Source organism: Thamnophis elegans, chromosome 6 (genome assembly GCF_009769535.1).
Source record: "Thamnophis elegans isolate rThaEle1 chromosome 6, rThaEle1.pri, whole genome shotgun sequence".
Lineage (NCBI taxonomy): Eukaryota > Metazoa > Chordata > Lepidosauria > Squamata > Colubridae > Thamnophis > Thamnophis elegans.
In genome coordinates, this window is record NC_045546.1 from 72,216,313 (window position 1) to 72,230,237 (window position 13,925).

Below are 13,925 nucleotides of genomic sequence, written 5' to 3' on the forward strand. Positions count from 1 at the left end.
TAATGTACTAATGGTAATTCTTAACTTTTCTACAGTTTCTATAGTTTTGCAAGCTCAGATGAATTGAGCAATCCAAGATAATCATTCTTGAAATGTTAATCTAGCCTTCCTTAATGTGGTGTCTTCTGTTTGATGGATTTAAATGTCCATAATGCCCACAGACATACCCAAACTTAAACAATTGTGTGAGTTGAAATTCCAGCACATGGAAGTGACTGGATTGGGAAGAGATAGCTAAGTTGCCTTCATTTTGGCACCATAGTATTACAAGAAAATTGAATGAGAAAGCCTTAATTGCCAACTGCAAAAAATTAAAGTCCTAACTAATAAAGAGACCAAAAACTGAATTTCCACACCACCTTATTTGATTTAAGAAAATTTGGATCTGAACAAATTGAGAAAGTATACCTATCTATCAATCACTAAATTCTGTATAAGAGAAACAATTAAATAACAATAAATGTATTTCATTGCATATACATTTATCTGCAATCCAGAGGTGGGTTCCTACCAGTTCGCACCTATTCGGTAGAACCGGTTCGTCAAATCTACCGAACCGGTTAGAAGAGGTTCCACCAGTGGACCCGGAAAGCAGGTCACACCTACAGAAGAGGTTCTAAAAAAATTTTGAAACCCACCACTGCTGCAATCTCAATTTAGGACTGTACCTCAATGGAAACCTCTGGTAAAGTTCAGATGTTTGCAGATGACACAATGGTCTTTGGTCTCATTTGAGACCATACTGAGTCTGGATATAGACTGGAGGTTAAACAACTGGCCCTGTGGTAAAGCCATAACAATTGGGACTGAATACTCTTAAAACTGTTGGGATGAAAGCAGATTTTAGGGGAAGTCCTTCTATTTTGCCATCTTTTACCATATTTAACAGCATAGTATCAACAGTATAGTCATTCAAATTTTGGGGTTCTATAATCTCCCAGGACTTGAAATGACTTAATCATGTCAGAATTATTATTTATCCTTATTATCCTTTTTACTCCTCCCTTTTATTATGATTATGATTATCATTATTCTGTTGCTCGGTATGTACGCTGAGGGCTTCTGCACTGGAGATAAATTCCTTGTATCTAATCACACTTGGCCAAATAATGTATTCAATTCAATTCAATTCAATTGACTAATATATCTGCATGCGCGGGAGAGCGGGGCACATGCAGGAGACAAGTGTGCAAGTGTGGGGATCACGCCTGTATGTGTTGTGGTTGCGTGCACATGCGTGGGGGTCGCACATGCATGCATGGAGATCGCGCATACGTGGTGGTCCCGCACCCCATTTTTGGTCCCAGGAGGCTTCAGGGTGGCCTGCTAGGCCCAAAATTGGAGGCGGGGGGGTTACGTGCGCATGCACTAAGGGTGGGGGAGCATGGGGATGTCGTGGAGGCATGGGCAGGAGAGTGGGGCATGAGAGGGGGTGTCACGCATGCATTGCATTGTGGGTATGGGCATGTGCGCACGTACTTTCGGCACACAACGACAAAAAGGTTATCTATCACTGGACTAGGACTTAGGGTGATTATTATAAAGACAATGATAATACAGGTGGTACTCAATTTATGACCTCAGTTGGGACTGGAATTTCCATTGTAAGTCTTTGCAGTCACAAGTTAAGTCATCACATGACCATGCTTGCTTTTACAATCATTTGACAATGGTCATAATTCGAGTCATGATGGTTGTAAATTGAGTCATAAATTAAGTCATGTGATTGTAAATACAAACCCTGATTAACCAATGATGCTTTTGGGGGAAACTGACAAAAAAGTTGCAAGTCATAATCACATGATCATAGGAACTGCAGCCAGTCATAAATGCCAGCCAGTTGCCAAGTGCCTGAATTGTGATCACATGATTATGGGGATGGGGCAACGGTTATAAATTGAAATTTAAGTTATAATGTTTTTTTTCCCCAGAGGTCATCATTAAGCAAACAGTTGTAAGTCAAGGACTATGTGTAGGAGCAGTTATCACTACTGTTATTACTATTACTGGCATCAAAATAGTTTGTGAAAGTTGATGTAAATACTGATGACTATTTGCATAAGGTCTTTGATTTCTAAGCAACAAGAAACAGCAATTGTTTTTTCAATTGTTTATGAATAATATGAATTAAAAATAAATGAAGTAAATTTATATAACATTCTGGTGTTCTGTTTTTTTGTAGCCCACACTTGAAATTCAACAACCTTACATTGGTTTCAGCTCATGGCCTTCCAGGAAAAGATGTATCAAATAATCTGCATAAGCGATTTTTAATTAACAGGTGTGTTTTTTCAGTACTGCCAAAAAGACAAACATAAACATTATTTTATAATGCTATAAAGTATATTTATATTGTAAATGAGGCGTTAATCAAATTTAGTTTCTAACATTTGTACTCCCCTTGTCATGGATTTCAGCTATTGTCCTTTGCTAAATCACTACCCTTGTTTTGCCTTTGAAAACTATAGCAATCCCTTCAGTAATTTTTCCCTCCTCTTTTTAGTAAAAGTAGCAAAAAGGGGAAATGACAGAATAGAGATGGAATAAGAGGAAGCTATTCTTGAAATAGAGAAAAAAACTGGGTGAACTTTAAGCTAGCATTTGTTTATGCTATGGATGTCCACCCTTGGCAACCTTAAAACCAGGCCACATGGCTGGCTGGGGTATTCTGGGAATTGAAGTCCATAAGTCTTAATAGTTGCCAATGTTGAATACCCCAGTGGTGGGTTTCAAATTTTTTTAGAACCTATTCTGTGGGTGTGGCCTGTTTTGTGGGAGTGGCTCAGCAGTCATGTGACCAAGTAGGAGTGGCTTGGCAGTCATGTGACCGGGTGGGAGTGGCCAACTTGTAAAATATGGTGAAACTCACTTAACAACGCTTGCTTAGCAACCAAAACGTTAGCTTAGAAATTCTGGCATTTGAAGCATGCAAGTCTTAAAACTGTCAAGGTACAAGATCCATGCACCCCTAACCCTTTAGAAAAAACCCCAGGGGTGTTCATACTTGACAGCTTTAAGACTTGTGGACTTCAACTCCCAGAATTTCTCCTTCCCTCACTCAGCTGTTATCGCCGGAGTGCCACCAGAACAAGCGAGGTCTTGGGAGGGACCTTCCCTCCCCCTCCAGAGAGCCCATGCCAGGAGAAAGGAAGTGGGCTGGTTTGAATGCGGGCGAGCGGGTGGTTTAGTGGCCAGTGAGTATCTCCTTCACACGTTCGGGAAGGCGGAGAAAGAAAGGAGGTGCGCGAGAAAGCACCCATGCCACCAAGTGTGAAAGCGGGGGTGCTTTCTTGTGCACCTCCTTTCTTTCTCCGCCTGCCTCCTTCATTAGTTCGGGCAGGCAAAGAAAGAAAGGCGCATGATAGCCGGTTTGAATGCCAGTCTCCTTTCTTTCTCCACCTGCTTCCTCCACTCATTCGGGCAGGCAGAGAAAAAAAGGTGAGCGAGAAAACATCCCCGCCACCAAGTGTGAAAGTGGGGGTGCTTTCCCACGAGTCTCCTTTCTTTCTCCGCTTGCCTTCTTCACTAGTTCAGGCAGGCGGAGAAAGAAAGGAGGCGTGTAATAGCCGATTTGAACGTGAGTCTCCTTTCTTTCTCTGCCTGCCTCCTGCGCTAGGTGGAAAAAGAAAGGAAGCTCGCGATAAAGCACCCCCGCCATCAAGGGCAAAGGGGAGTGCCTTTGCCCTTGGCTATCGTGCACCTCCTTTCTTTCTCTGCCTGCCTGAAAGAGTGAAGGAGGCCACTAAACCACCCGCTCGCCCATGTTCAAACCAGCCTGCCTCCTCTCTCTTGACATGGGCTCTCTGGAGGGGGAGGGAAGAGGGAAGTTCTGTGGGGGGAGCTAGCAGGGGGGCAGGCCAGGGTAGGGACCGTTCCAGTACGGGGCCTCCGGAGGTCCCAGTACACAAACACATGCTGGATTTCTGGCACCAGTACGTGCATACTGGACCGGACCACCTGAAACCCATCTCTGGAATACCCCCTGGTTTATGCATTACAAGTTTGTAACAGCTGTGTCTGCAGTAATCTGCATTTCTTGCTAATCCATTATTTTCTTACCAGCAAATGTAAGCACCTCCTATTGTTTCATTCCAATTCATGTGTTTTCTTGTGGGGGTAATATAATACCTTATTATGGACTTCAATAAACTTTCTGAACGGGAGCAAGAAGACTTGATTATAGGATTTTAATCAATTTACCAGAATATAATTAATAATTACATTCAATTACTAAAATGAACTTGTTGTTTCTTCAGTTATTGTTTTAATGAGGATGATTATGCACTGATGTCACTTGGTTCATGGATTAATGTTGTGGCTGGAAAAATGATTGCTATAAACAGATCTGCAAAACATGTAACAGTTTCCAAGGAGAAAGAAGTGCCATATGATCATCTCATTCTCTGCACTGGCCAACAGTATCAGGTAAGTCCAAATATTGAGGCAGCAGTCCCATACCTAGTTAAATTGGGAAAATTTTCATTGAACTCAGATTAATTAATTTATACTGCATATATAATAATAAGTTTGGAATTCCTATCCAAAATATTTTTAATCTTATTTTTATCCTCTTTTTAGTTATTTTCAAGGTTGTGATCCCATGCTTAATTGAACAAATAATTTCAGAAATAGTCTATAAGAGTCAAAATCAGTGTCTTTAGTAAAAATCAACATGGCTGAATTCAATATAAGCAGTTGTAACTTGTAGTTTATTAGAAATCTTATTAAAATCTCAGAATCAGTCCCAGATTTAGATAATCTATTAACAAATGAGAGGCTGTGCTAATCAATTCCATGCTGTTGCAGCATAAGAAGCATAAGACTTCATCTTTGATCTGATTTATTTGACAAATCTAGCAGGATTGGAATTCCAAGGCTCCTCAACAAACAAGTTGCTACACTTAACTATTTATTCTTACTAAACAATTTGGATCGTTGTTTCAGAGATAGATATTTCCTTACCAGATTCCTTAATGTCTTCAACAAAGGCAGATTTTCTACTGTACTCCTTTCATTGGAAAAGTTCTTTAAAATTCAAGGAGATATTCAGAGATGTATCTGCTTGGAAAATAGCCCATATTAATTTGTACAGCACAGTCAAACATCAGGGGTTGACCACAGAAAATGTATTATGACATTTGTACTATGTCATAAATGTTTATGTTAATTTTTATGTTATCAAATATTCATAAAAGTTGTCAAATTTCAATACCAGATTATTTTATTTTATGGGCCTTAGAACTGTTAATGGTTGGGTACTGTTCTCAAGTGAATAAACTGGACATCAATTCTCTTCTCACCTGTATGCCAGAATCCCTGCTGACTCTTTTTGAGATTGATTAGTGGAGTTTGAGCAAGAAGTGTGGCTGAAGTGCTGAGGATGACTACAAAACCATTTGAAACTGAACATTTTAGATGTTCTTACAATAACATTGATATATCAATAACCATACCTCAAGTGGCTTGTAGAGTAGAAAATAATTCTAACCCTAACCCTAACCCTAACCCTGCCTCGTGTATCTATTTCTCTTGAAGAATCTTTTTCTCAGCTTGTTGCAGAATGGTAATGTGATCCCAGCCTTCCACGTTATCAAGATTACTTACTTTTAGTCAAGCAACATTGCCTTCTGTTCTCCTCCAAACACTGCCCCAGGGTTGTAAATGGATGTTCTTATCATCCATATATGTGATGCAGTGAGATGACAAAGAAGAGCAAATTGCTTCCTATGATAGCGGTTCTTTGAGTAGCCATTTGTGAATTCACACACTGCACTGTCTGCCTTCTATAGATACCAGAATTTAGCAGGCATTCTTAGTTTTATAAGCTTATAGGAGAGGGAACTGAGAAGAAAAAAAATGACAAATGTGAACATATTTTTAAAAAGCAACTAGGAAGTTAGTTATCCAATTCTTGTAGTTGAAAAAGCTGGTTATACCTCTAAAACTTTAGTTTAAATAGAGATGTTTTAATAAGTGAAACAGAAAAATTATCCTTTTATTGCCTGCATTAACTCCTCCACCTTTATTTTTTACACATTTTTGCCAACAATGGACAAGCTTCTTAAAGCCACTTTTTTACTGTATCCTGACTGTCCTTTTTACCTTTTCATTTTAGTGAAACAGATGCTCACAAAAATATTCCATTACTTTTGGGGAAATGGGACACTGTTGTCTATAGCAAATAAGGAATGTTACTGAGATCCAAAGGCCTCTTGTGTGGCCTGTGAGGTGTGTGGCCTAGAATTATCATATTGCAGCTGAATTTTCTTCTTATAAAATAGCAATCTTGAAATCAATTTCGTTTTGAGATATTCATCAACTAATTAGTTCCTCTTAAACTGCACTGAGTCAGAATAACCTATAGATTTACATGTCAGGGAAAATAGGAACACAACCTTTTCTCATAACAATCTCTTGTCAATTAAAAGAGAATAAGAAATGCTAAAGAACATGACAGAGCTTCTAGTGCATCAGTACTATCAATTAAGAATACTGACTGCATTATTTTTTATTCAATCCTTGCAATTTTTCAGTACCTGAAATCTCTTCAACCAGAAGTTGTTCCAAAGAACGATTGGAAAACGTTAGTTTTTAGCCAGTTGTTTTGTTTTGTTTTTATTTTGCTTCATCTCAGCAGATGGTAGACACTGCTTCCTTGAAAATACTTCAGCAGGGGCTTGACAACATCAATTTGCAACAGTTTAATAAAGAACCCCTCAAACTTTCTATGAATAAGTTGCATTTTTAAAGGGCTTTGGTACAATTACCAAAAATGGTTGCTGCAAAGGCAAGATTATTCACAAACTATACATATTTTCTCTCATGAGAATAGGAAGTGAGACAAAATAAGGAAAAAATAAAAAATAGCAGAAAATGAAGAAAAAAACTGAGAAGCTAGGGAAATGAAGGGAGTAAAAAAGAAATTATAATAAATTATTTTAAAAAGTTATAATGCTATTTATTGAATGAAAAAAATCACTTATTTCTCTTGCAAAGGGAAGAGAAGTGTACAGTAAAGGAAACTCAATCTAACACCAAAAGTTCAATTGTTCTCCATACTTTCTATCGTCGATCCTGGGTGATGAAGGGCTAGTCTCCAATATCCTTTCGAAGTTTAGTTTGCATTCTTGAGATGAGACAAGTTTAGAGTATCACTGAAAATAAGTGTAAGACTAGTTTGTATAATTTCAATGTGATGTGGGTCTTTCTCAATTTGTCTCAATATTTGGAGCTTAGGTGAGTGAACGCAACAGTAACATCTGTTAAAATAAAATCTGTATTTTGCCTGTAGACCTAAAGACCTAGATTCATGTGTCAAGTACCTAGAACATCAATATTTCTCTTTAATTAAAATATGTTTATTTTCTCAGCCAGATGTAGCACATTTCCCCCTCTATGGATTGGCTGCTGAGTTACTGCTTGATTAGTAATTTTATAGCTCATTATAAAAATATGAATAGAAGTATACTCTCTGGGGGAAAACAATGCTAATGTTAACTGAATATATGTTGTAGAAGGAAAATGAGGCCTTTAGTTACATTAGAGGAAATATCTGAGATGGTAAATATTATTTGAAGATGTAGATGTTAAAACAACCGTAACCAAACGACATGCTGCATGTGATGATGGCTTCCCCCCCCCTTTTTTTTGGACTTTTTTTTTTTTGGCCTTTTTGGCCTCCCCCCCTCCCCCCACCCTTTTTTTCCTCTTGTTTTATTTTGTTTTTTTGTTTTTGTTTTTTTAAACCCTAGTTTATTGTGGTGTTTATTAAATATACAACAGAGAGATACGGGATGTATATGCACCTGTGATCAAATGACATATTGTATGTGAAGATGGGTTTCCCCTCCCCCCCCTTTTTTTCTTTTTTCTTTCCCCATCTTTTCCCTTTCCCATTGTTGTCTGTGTAATAAAAAAATAAAAAAATAATTAAAAAAAATATATGAATTGCTGAAGCAGAATATATTTTAATAAATAGTGGTATCTGTGAGAAAATTAGAATTTTATGATGAATAATATTTATTTATCTGTAAACATAGGTCCCATGTCCTAGTGGTGCAGATATCAAAAAGTTATTAACCAACAGAGAGGTATCAACAAACTATAAACAGAGATACACAGGAGTAGTGCCCTCCAATCTTTTTATTATTTCTGATGATGAAGATGCATTAGCAGCAATTAACTGGCTAAAAGAAAAAGCGATTGAGTCCACAGGTAACGGTTTTACCAATTCTACTACATGAAGACAGCAGAGGTTTATGTGTTTCTTGGCAAATTGCATCTCCATTTCTAGCATATAATTATAGCTTAATTAATCCTTGCAAACGGTTTCCTCTACTCTTATTTATTGTACAGATTAATTTACAATGTACAGATTAATTTACAATGTCAGTTTTGGAGACATTTATATTTCTTGCCTGGAACAAAGATTGAAAATTAGAATTACCTATAATTGCTCTATGAAATTAGATTAACTGAAATGAAATACCTAAGCACAAAGTCTGGGATTGTTAATTAACATATGAGATAGTAATATCATTAAATATGTTTTGCAGCTAGACACAAGGTTTTTTTAGACAGAAAAAGCTGAAAAGAAAAGAAAATTTGACTTTTGGGGATTTACTGTAGAACTATCTGCATACTGTAAAAGGTACTACAGTTGGTTAATACCATGCGTTGATGTTTATATGGATGCAATGCATCCTTTCATTAAGTTGCATGCCTCAGAAGTGTTACTTTTGTCAACAGCACAGTTCAGTTTTCTTTCAATGAGTGGTATCTTCTGACTTGGAATTAGGCAATTAGACTGTTTTTCACCTCAAGACTTGACTACTGTAACGCGCTCTACATGGGGCTGCCCCTGAAGAGTATTTGGAGACTACAATTGGTCCAGAATGCAGTTGCGCGAGCGATACTGGGTGTACCGAGATACACCCATGTTACACCCATCCTCTGCGAGCTGCACTGGCTCCCTATCGGTCTCCGAACATGCTTCAAGATGCTGGTTAATACCTTTAAAGCCCTACATGGCTTAGGACCCAGATATCTATGAGACCGTCTTCTGCCACACACCTCCCAGCGTCCGATAAGATCTCACAGGATGGGCCTTCTCCAGGTGCTGTCGACTAGACAATGTCATCTGGCGGCTCTTCGGGGGAGGGCCTTGTCTGTAGCTGCCCCGGCCCTATGGAACAATCTACCCCCAGAGATCCGGACCCTCCCCACTCTCTCGGCCTTTCGAAAGTCTACTAAGACCTGGCTGTTCCGGCAGGCCTAGGGCTGTTGACCTCATGAACGAGGTCCAGCCCCACTAAGGTTGAGTGTATGATGTGTCTTTTTAATTTGTTCTCTCTCTATTTTAAATTTTTTAGTATTCTTTTAGAATTGTTTTATGTAAGCCGCCCGGAGTCCTTCGGGATTGGGCGGCATTTAAATTTATTAAATCTTGAAATCTTCATACTTGCAAACATTGCAGCACCTCCATGGTCATATGATAAAATTCAGATGCTTGGCATCTGATTCATATTTATGATGGTTGCTGTATGCTGGGGTCCTGTGATCAAATTTTGTAACCATCTGAGCAAAGCCAATGGGAAAGCCAGATTCATTTAACAACAGTGTGACTAACTTAACAACTGTGGCAAGATAGGTCATAAAATGGAGCAAAACTCACTTAACAAATATGTTACTTAGCAACAGAAGTTTTTGGCTTAATTGTGGTCATAAGTCGAGGACTACCTATAATTGTCTCTTTTGCAACCAGCTCAGAAGTGGCTGCTAACAACTGCTCGTTCTTAGCACTTTTTCTTTTGAGATCCCTTATTTCCATGTTGGACATAGCATCGAGTGTGTATTAATTCCCTCCTCCAGTGGCGTTCCAATGTGGCTATACATACAATATCATTTCACATGCCCATTCATAATGACGTGGTTGTATGTTGATTTTTGTGAAACTAAACAGAATACTTTTTATACCTTGCTTTGTTTATTGCAAACGTGAGGAATAGATTTACTTGTTCAGATATGTCTTTTATTTGTGGAGCAAATGATACTATGTACAATCTCCTGCTCTTATCCGCAATTGCAGAAAAGATGCCTTTTTAATCTGTCTCGTTTCTCCGTTTAATTCATTTGAATAATATTAAGAAAAGACTGCTTCTGCATTGACAAATCCAGTCAATTCAGACCCATTTACTAATGACTTATTCTGTTAGATCTGCCTTTTGGGACCTAAGAGGCAGAATGTATTCGGGAGGAGGGGGGGGGGGGGGCGACATAAAAAGCATTTTGCAGGCCATATTATTCACGGAAACTGCCCTTACTTTTTATTCTGACTTGATAGTAAGCATTTAGTGAGCAGTGCCATGTGTTCATCCTTTGTGTGTGTGCTTGTGTGCATGTACTGTACATGTGCACACAAGTATAAAATTTATAGAATGCACATTTGCTCCCTTTATGCAATCCGCCTTACAATCTCCCAGGTTTAGGTGATGGAGAAAGGCTGTTTTCATATACACTAAACCAAAGACTGCTGTGTCATCTTACCCAAAAATTGTGATTGCTGCTATGTTATATAAACTTATAAATTATAGTAATTTGAATGCAGCTTTTATGTAATTATTTTTTAAATTTATGTTGACATGCAAAAAACTCCTATAATGCCAACAAGAAAAAAGATACTGGTTGATTCATTGAACAAAAGAAATCCCTAGATATATTATAACCATTAAAAATTTGATAAAGAAAAACTAATTAACATAGGGGGGAAAGATTGATATAATAACCAGGCGCATAAAATGAATTCAAACTTATTATTAAATCTAGACTATATAAATATTTCTTCATCTAATTTGAGGACAAAGGAAAATTTGAAAAATAGACAGCAAACTTACATCCTGATCCATTTTAAAATATTCTTTGAGTGTCCAATAAATACAACATAATATTTTTGATGAATTAATTTAAATTTTAAATTATAAAAAGTATGTTTTACATTTCTTAATTCATGAACCCCGTAAAAACTTTGGATATTCCAATTCTTTGTCTATAACTACAAAGATCAAAAGTTACTTTTTCATCACTATCATAATTGGGAATGGTTGCTGTCCAAGGCACTCACTAAACAAGCACTATTTGTACCACTTAGTATTTATAATTATTACATTTCCCAGTTGTAGTCACTAAAAACATGGTCTGAGATTCCAATGGAACATATTGAAGAATCCCTAAACTGATCCATCAAGGCAGAACAAATGCAAATATAATCTTAAATCATGTTGATATCCGTGTCTCTCAGATCTGACAGTCCTAAATTGAGGTGAAATCTCCACCATAAATTATATTTTGGTAGCTTGCAGACTATAATTTAGGAAAAAAAGCTTTGAATTATTTCAGTAATATTCTTAATGGGTCATAAAAAATTAATTAGAGCAGTGTTTCTCAACCTTGGGGACTGCATAGCTGGCTGGGGAATTCTGGGAGTTGAAGTCCACAGGACTTAAAAGTCGCCAAGGTTGAGAAACACTGAATTAGAGCAATAGGGACAGCAGCTATCTTTGCCATCACAAAAATAATGAATCTTTCAAGCTGCAGTGTTGATACACCACATGAGTTTATTTGGCTTTTAGCTACGTATATGCTTTATTTGAATATCAATTAATATTGGTTTGTCCATTCCCAGTCTCATTCCCAAGTTTCATTTGATAGAAAATGTATTTCTAGTAAAGTAATGTTCTCGGAATGTATAATTCCAGCTTGCTGCAAGTTGTTCCTTTTTAATAGCTAATGCTATAACTGTTATTCAACAGAGAAATGCAAACCCTATAAAGATCCATGGTGGCAAAATCTATTGTAACTCTTTTGACCTCATGTCCAAGAGACAGGCAAAAAAAAGATTGTTTGTAAAGGGGGCTCTAGATAAAACATAACTTTTACATACATGGTATTTCAATTTGGTAGTTTGCTTGAAAGATGTAAAAGCTGGTCTGTCACGTATGCCTCCTTCAATATCCAAGAAATAAAAACCTCAACTCCATTTGAATAGAGATAAAGTATTTTTACTAGATATGAATTGAAAGCAGTAAAAAGGAAAGCAAGATCTGAGCCAAAAAGGCACGAACATGTACATATCAAATGTTTACCCAGCACCCTCCTCCCAATTTCCCACCTAATGTCCAATCTGCAACTCCCTATGGTGTCATGTGGGGTGCATCTTCAAAAAGCCTCATCAAGTTGGCATGCAAGACGGTTGGCCTTGACCATGTCCAAACACAAGCCACCAGCATGCGCAGAAGATGGTGAGAACAAAACTCCCTTCTTCATACTCCTCCAGCACCAGTAATTCCCCCTCCCAAATATCTCAAGCCCCCTCCCTCCCCGTTTCTATGGCAGCCGATAGCAAGCAAGGAAAGTGGAGGCTGACATGGTCTCTGGTATTATAATGTATTGGTTATAGGGGAAGAGATAGGGGAGGATTTCCTGAATGCATTCTTCCATGTAATTAAGTAAAGATTTCTGCTGCTCAGTATCAAAAGTAGATTGTTTCTAATTATTTCTGGTGAGTTGCCCATGTATTTTAATTAGTACAGTTTGTAGATTTGCAATATATATTATATGAGGTTGATCCTTTTCTTCTAATTCAGTAGCAATAATTATCTTCAAGGTTTCCGAATCTTTTCCAAATTAACAAACACGCATTTTCCTGATTTTTAAAATTTCCATGGATCGTAAGTATGCAAGTTTGTGAATGTATTGTCCATTTGTTTAGAAATTGATTGGATTTTTACCATGAATTTGAAAGTTTGCCCCCCCACACACACAAGATAGCAGTACATTAGAGAATCACATGGCATAAGGAACCAGAGCTGTTACAGAATCTAGTAATCCTGCTATAGATACTATGAAACCTCCTCCCAGAGGGGAGCAACAGAAACAGACCGCAAAGTGGGTGTGTAGGATCCCTAACTCTCTAAAAGATCTCTAAAGTGGCCAAATTGTGTCTTTTATTTCTAGTAAGGCTGATTAATAATTGTCTCATTCCATTATTTGTTTCACTAATACCACGTAGGCATTAATCATTAAACAGATCATGCCAAACTAATCTTATTGCATTCTTTGACAATGTGACAAAATTAGTGGACCAGAGGAATGCCGTCGATATAGTTTACTTGGACTTGAGTAAGGCATTTGATAAGGTAGACCATAACCTACTACTAGATAAAGTAGAAGAATGTGGGTTAGACAGCATCATCACCAGATGGATTCATAACTGGCTGACCAACTGCAATCAACATGTAGTCCTCAATGGAACTGCATCTACATGGAGGGAAGTATGCAATGGGGTACCCCAAGGCTCTGTTTTAGGCCCAGTACTCTTCAACATCTTCATCAATAATTTGGATGAGGGGATAGATGGGGAAATCATCAAATTTGCAGATGACATGAAGCTAGTAGGAATAGCCAACACTCCAGAAGATAGGCTTAAAATACAGAAGGATCTTGACATACTTGAACATTGGGTGCTAACAAAATGAAATTCAATGGTGAAAAAAGTAAGGTTCTATATTTAGGCAAGAAAAACAAAATGCACAGGTACAGTATACTGTAGGTAGTACCTTGCTCAATAGTAGTAACTGTGAGAGGGATCTTGGAGTCCTAGTGGACAACCATTTAAATATGCTCCAATGCTGGAAGTCTTTAAGAAGATGTTGGATAGCTATTTGTCTGAAACAGTGTAGGGTTTCCTGCCTAGGCAGGGGGTTGGACTAGAAGACCTTCAAGGTCCCTTCCAACTCTGCTATTGTATTGTATTTGATGATACAACCTTTGAAGCAAAATGTATAAATATTTTCTAATCTACAAAGAAACATATTTAGAAGAAAAATCCAGTGTTAAATACAGGTGACAAATTTAATCATAAAATCTTC

The 13,925-nt window shown here is 37.7% G+C and overlaps 1 protein-coding gene across 1 annotated transcript in view; it reads left to right on the forward strand.

The window, feature by feature from the left end:
- CFAP61 (cilia and flagella associated protein 61) overlaps positions 1-13,925 on the forward strand; it is a 149,840-nt gene that overhangs the window by 86,792 nt on the left and 49,123 nt on the right. The window contains exons 20-22 of the mRNA XM_032220451.1: positions 2,183-2,281; positions 4,257-4,425; positions 8,040-8,214. Of these exons, the coding sequence (XP_032076342.1) occupies positions 2,183-2,281; positions 4,257-4,425; positions 8,040-8,214 (443 nt within the window). The remainder of the gene's footprint in view (positions 1-2,182; positions 2,282-4,256; positions 4,426-8,039; positions 8,215-13,925) is intronic.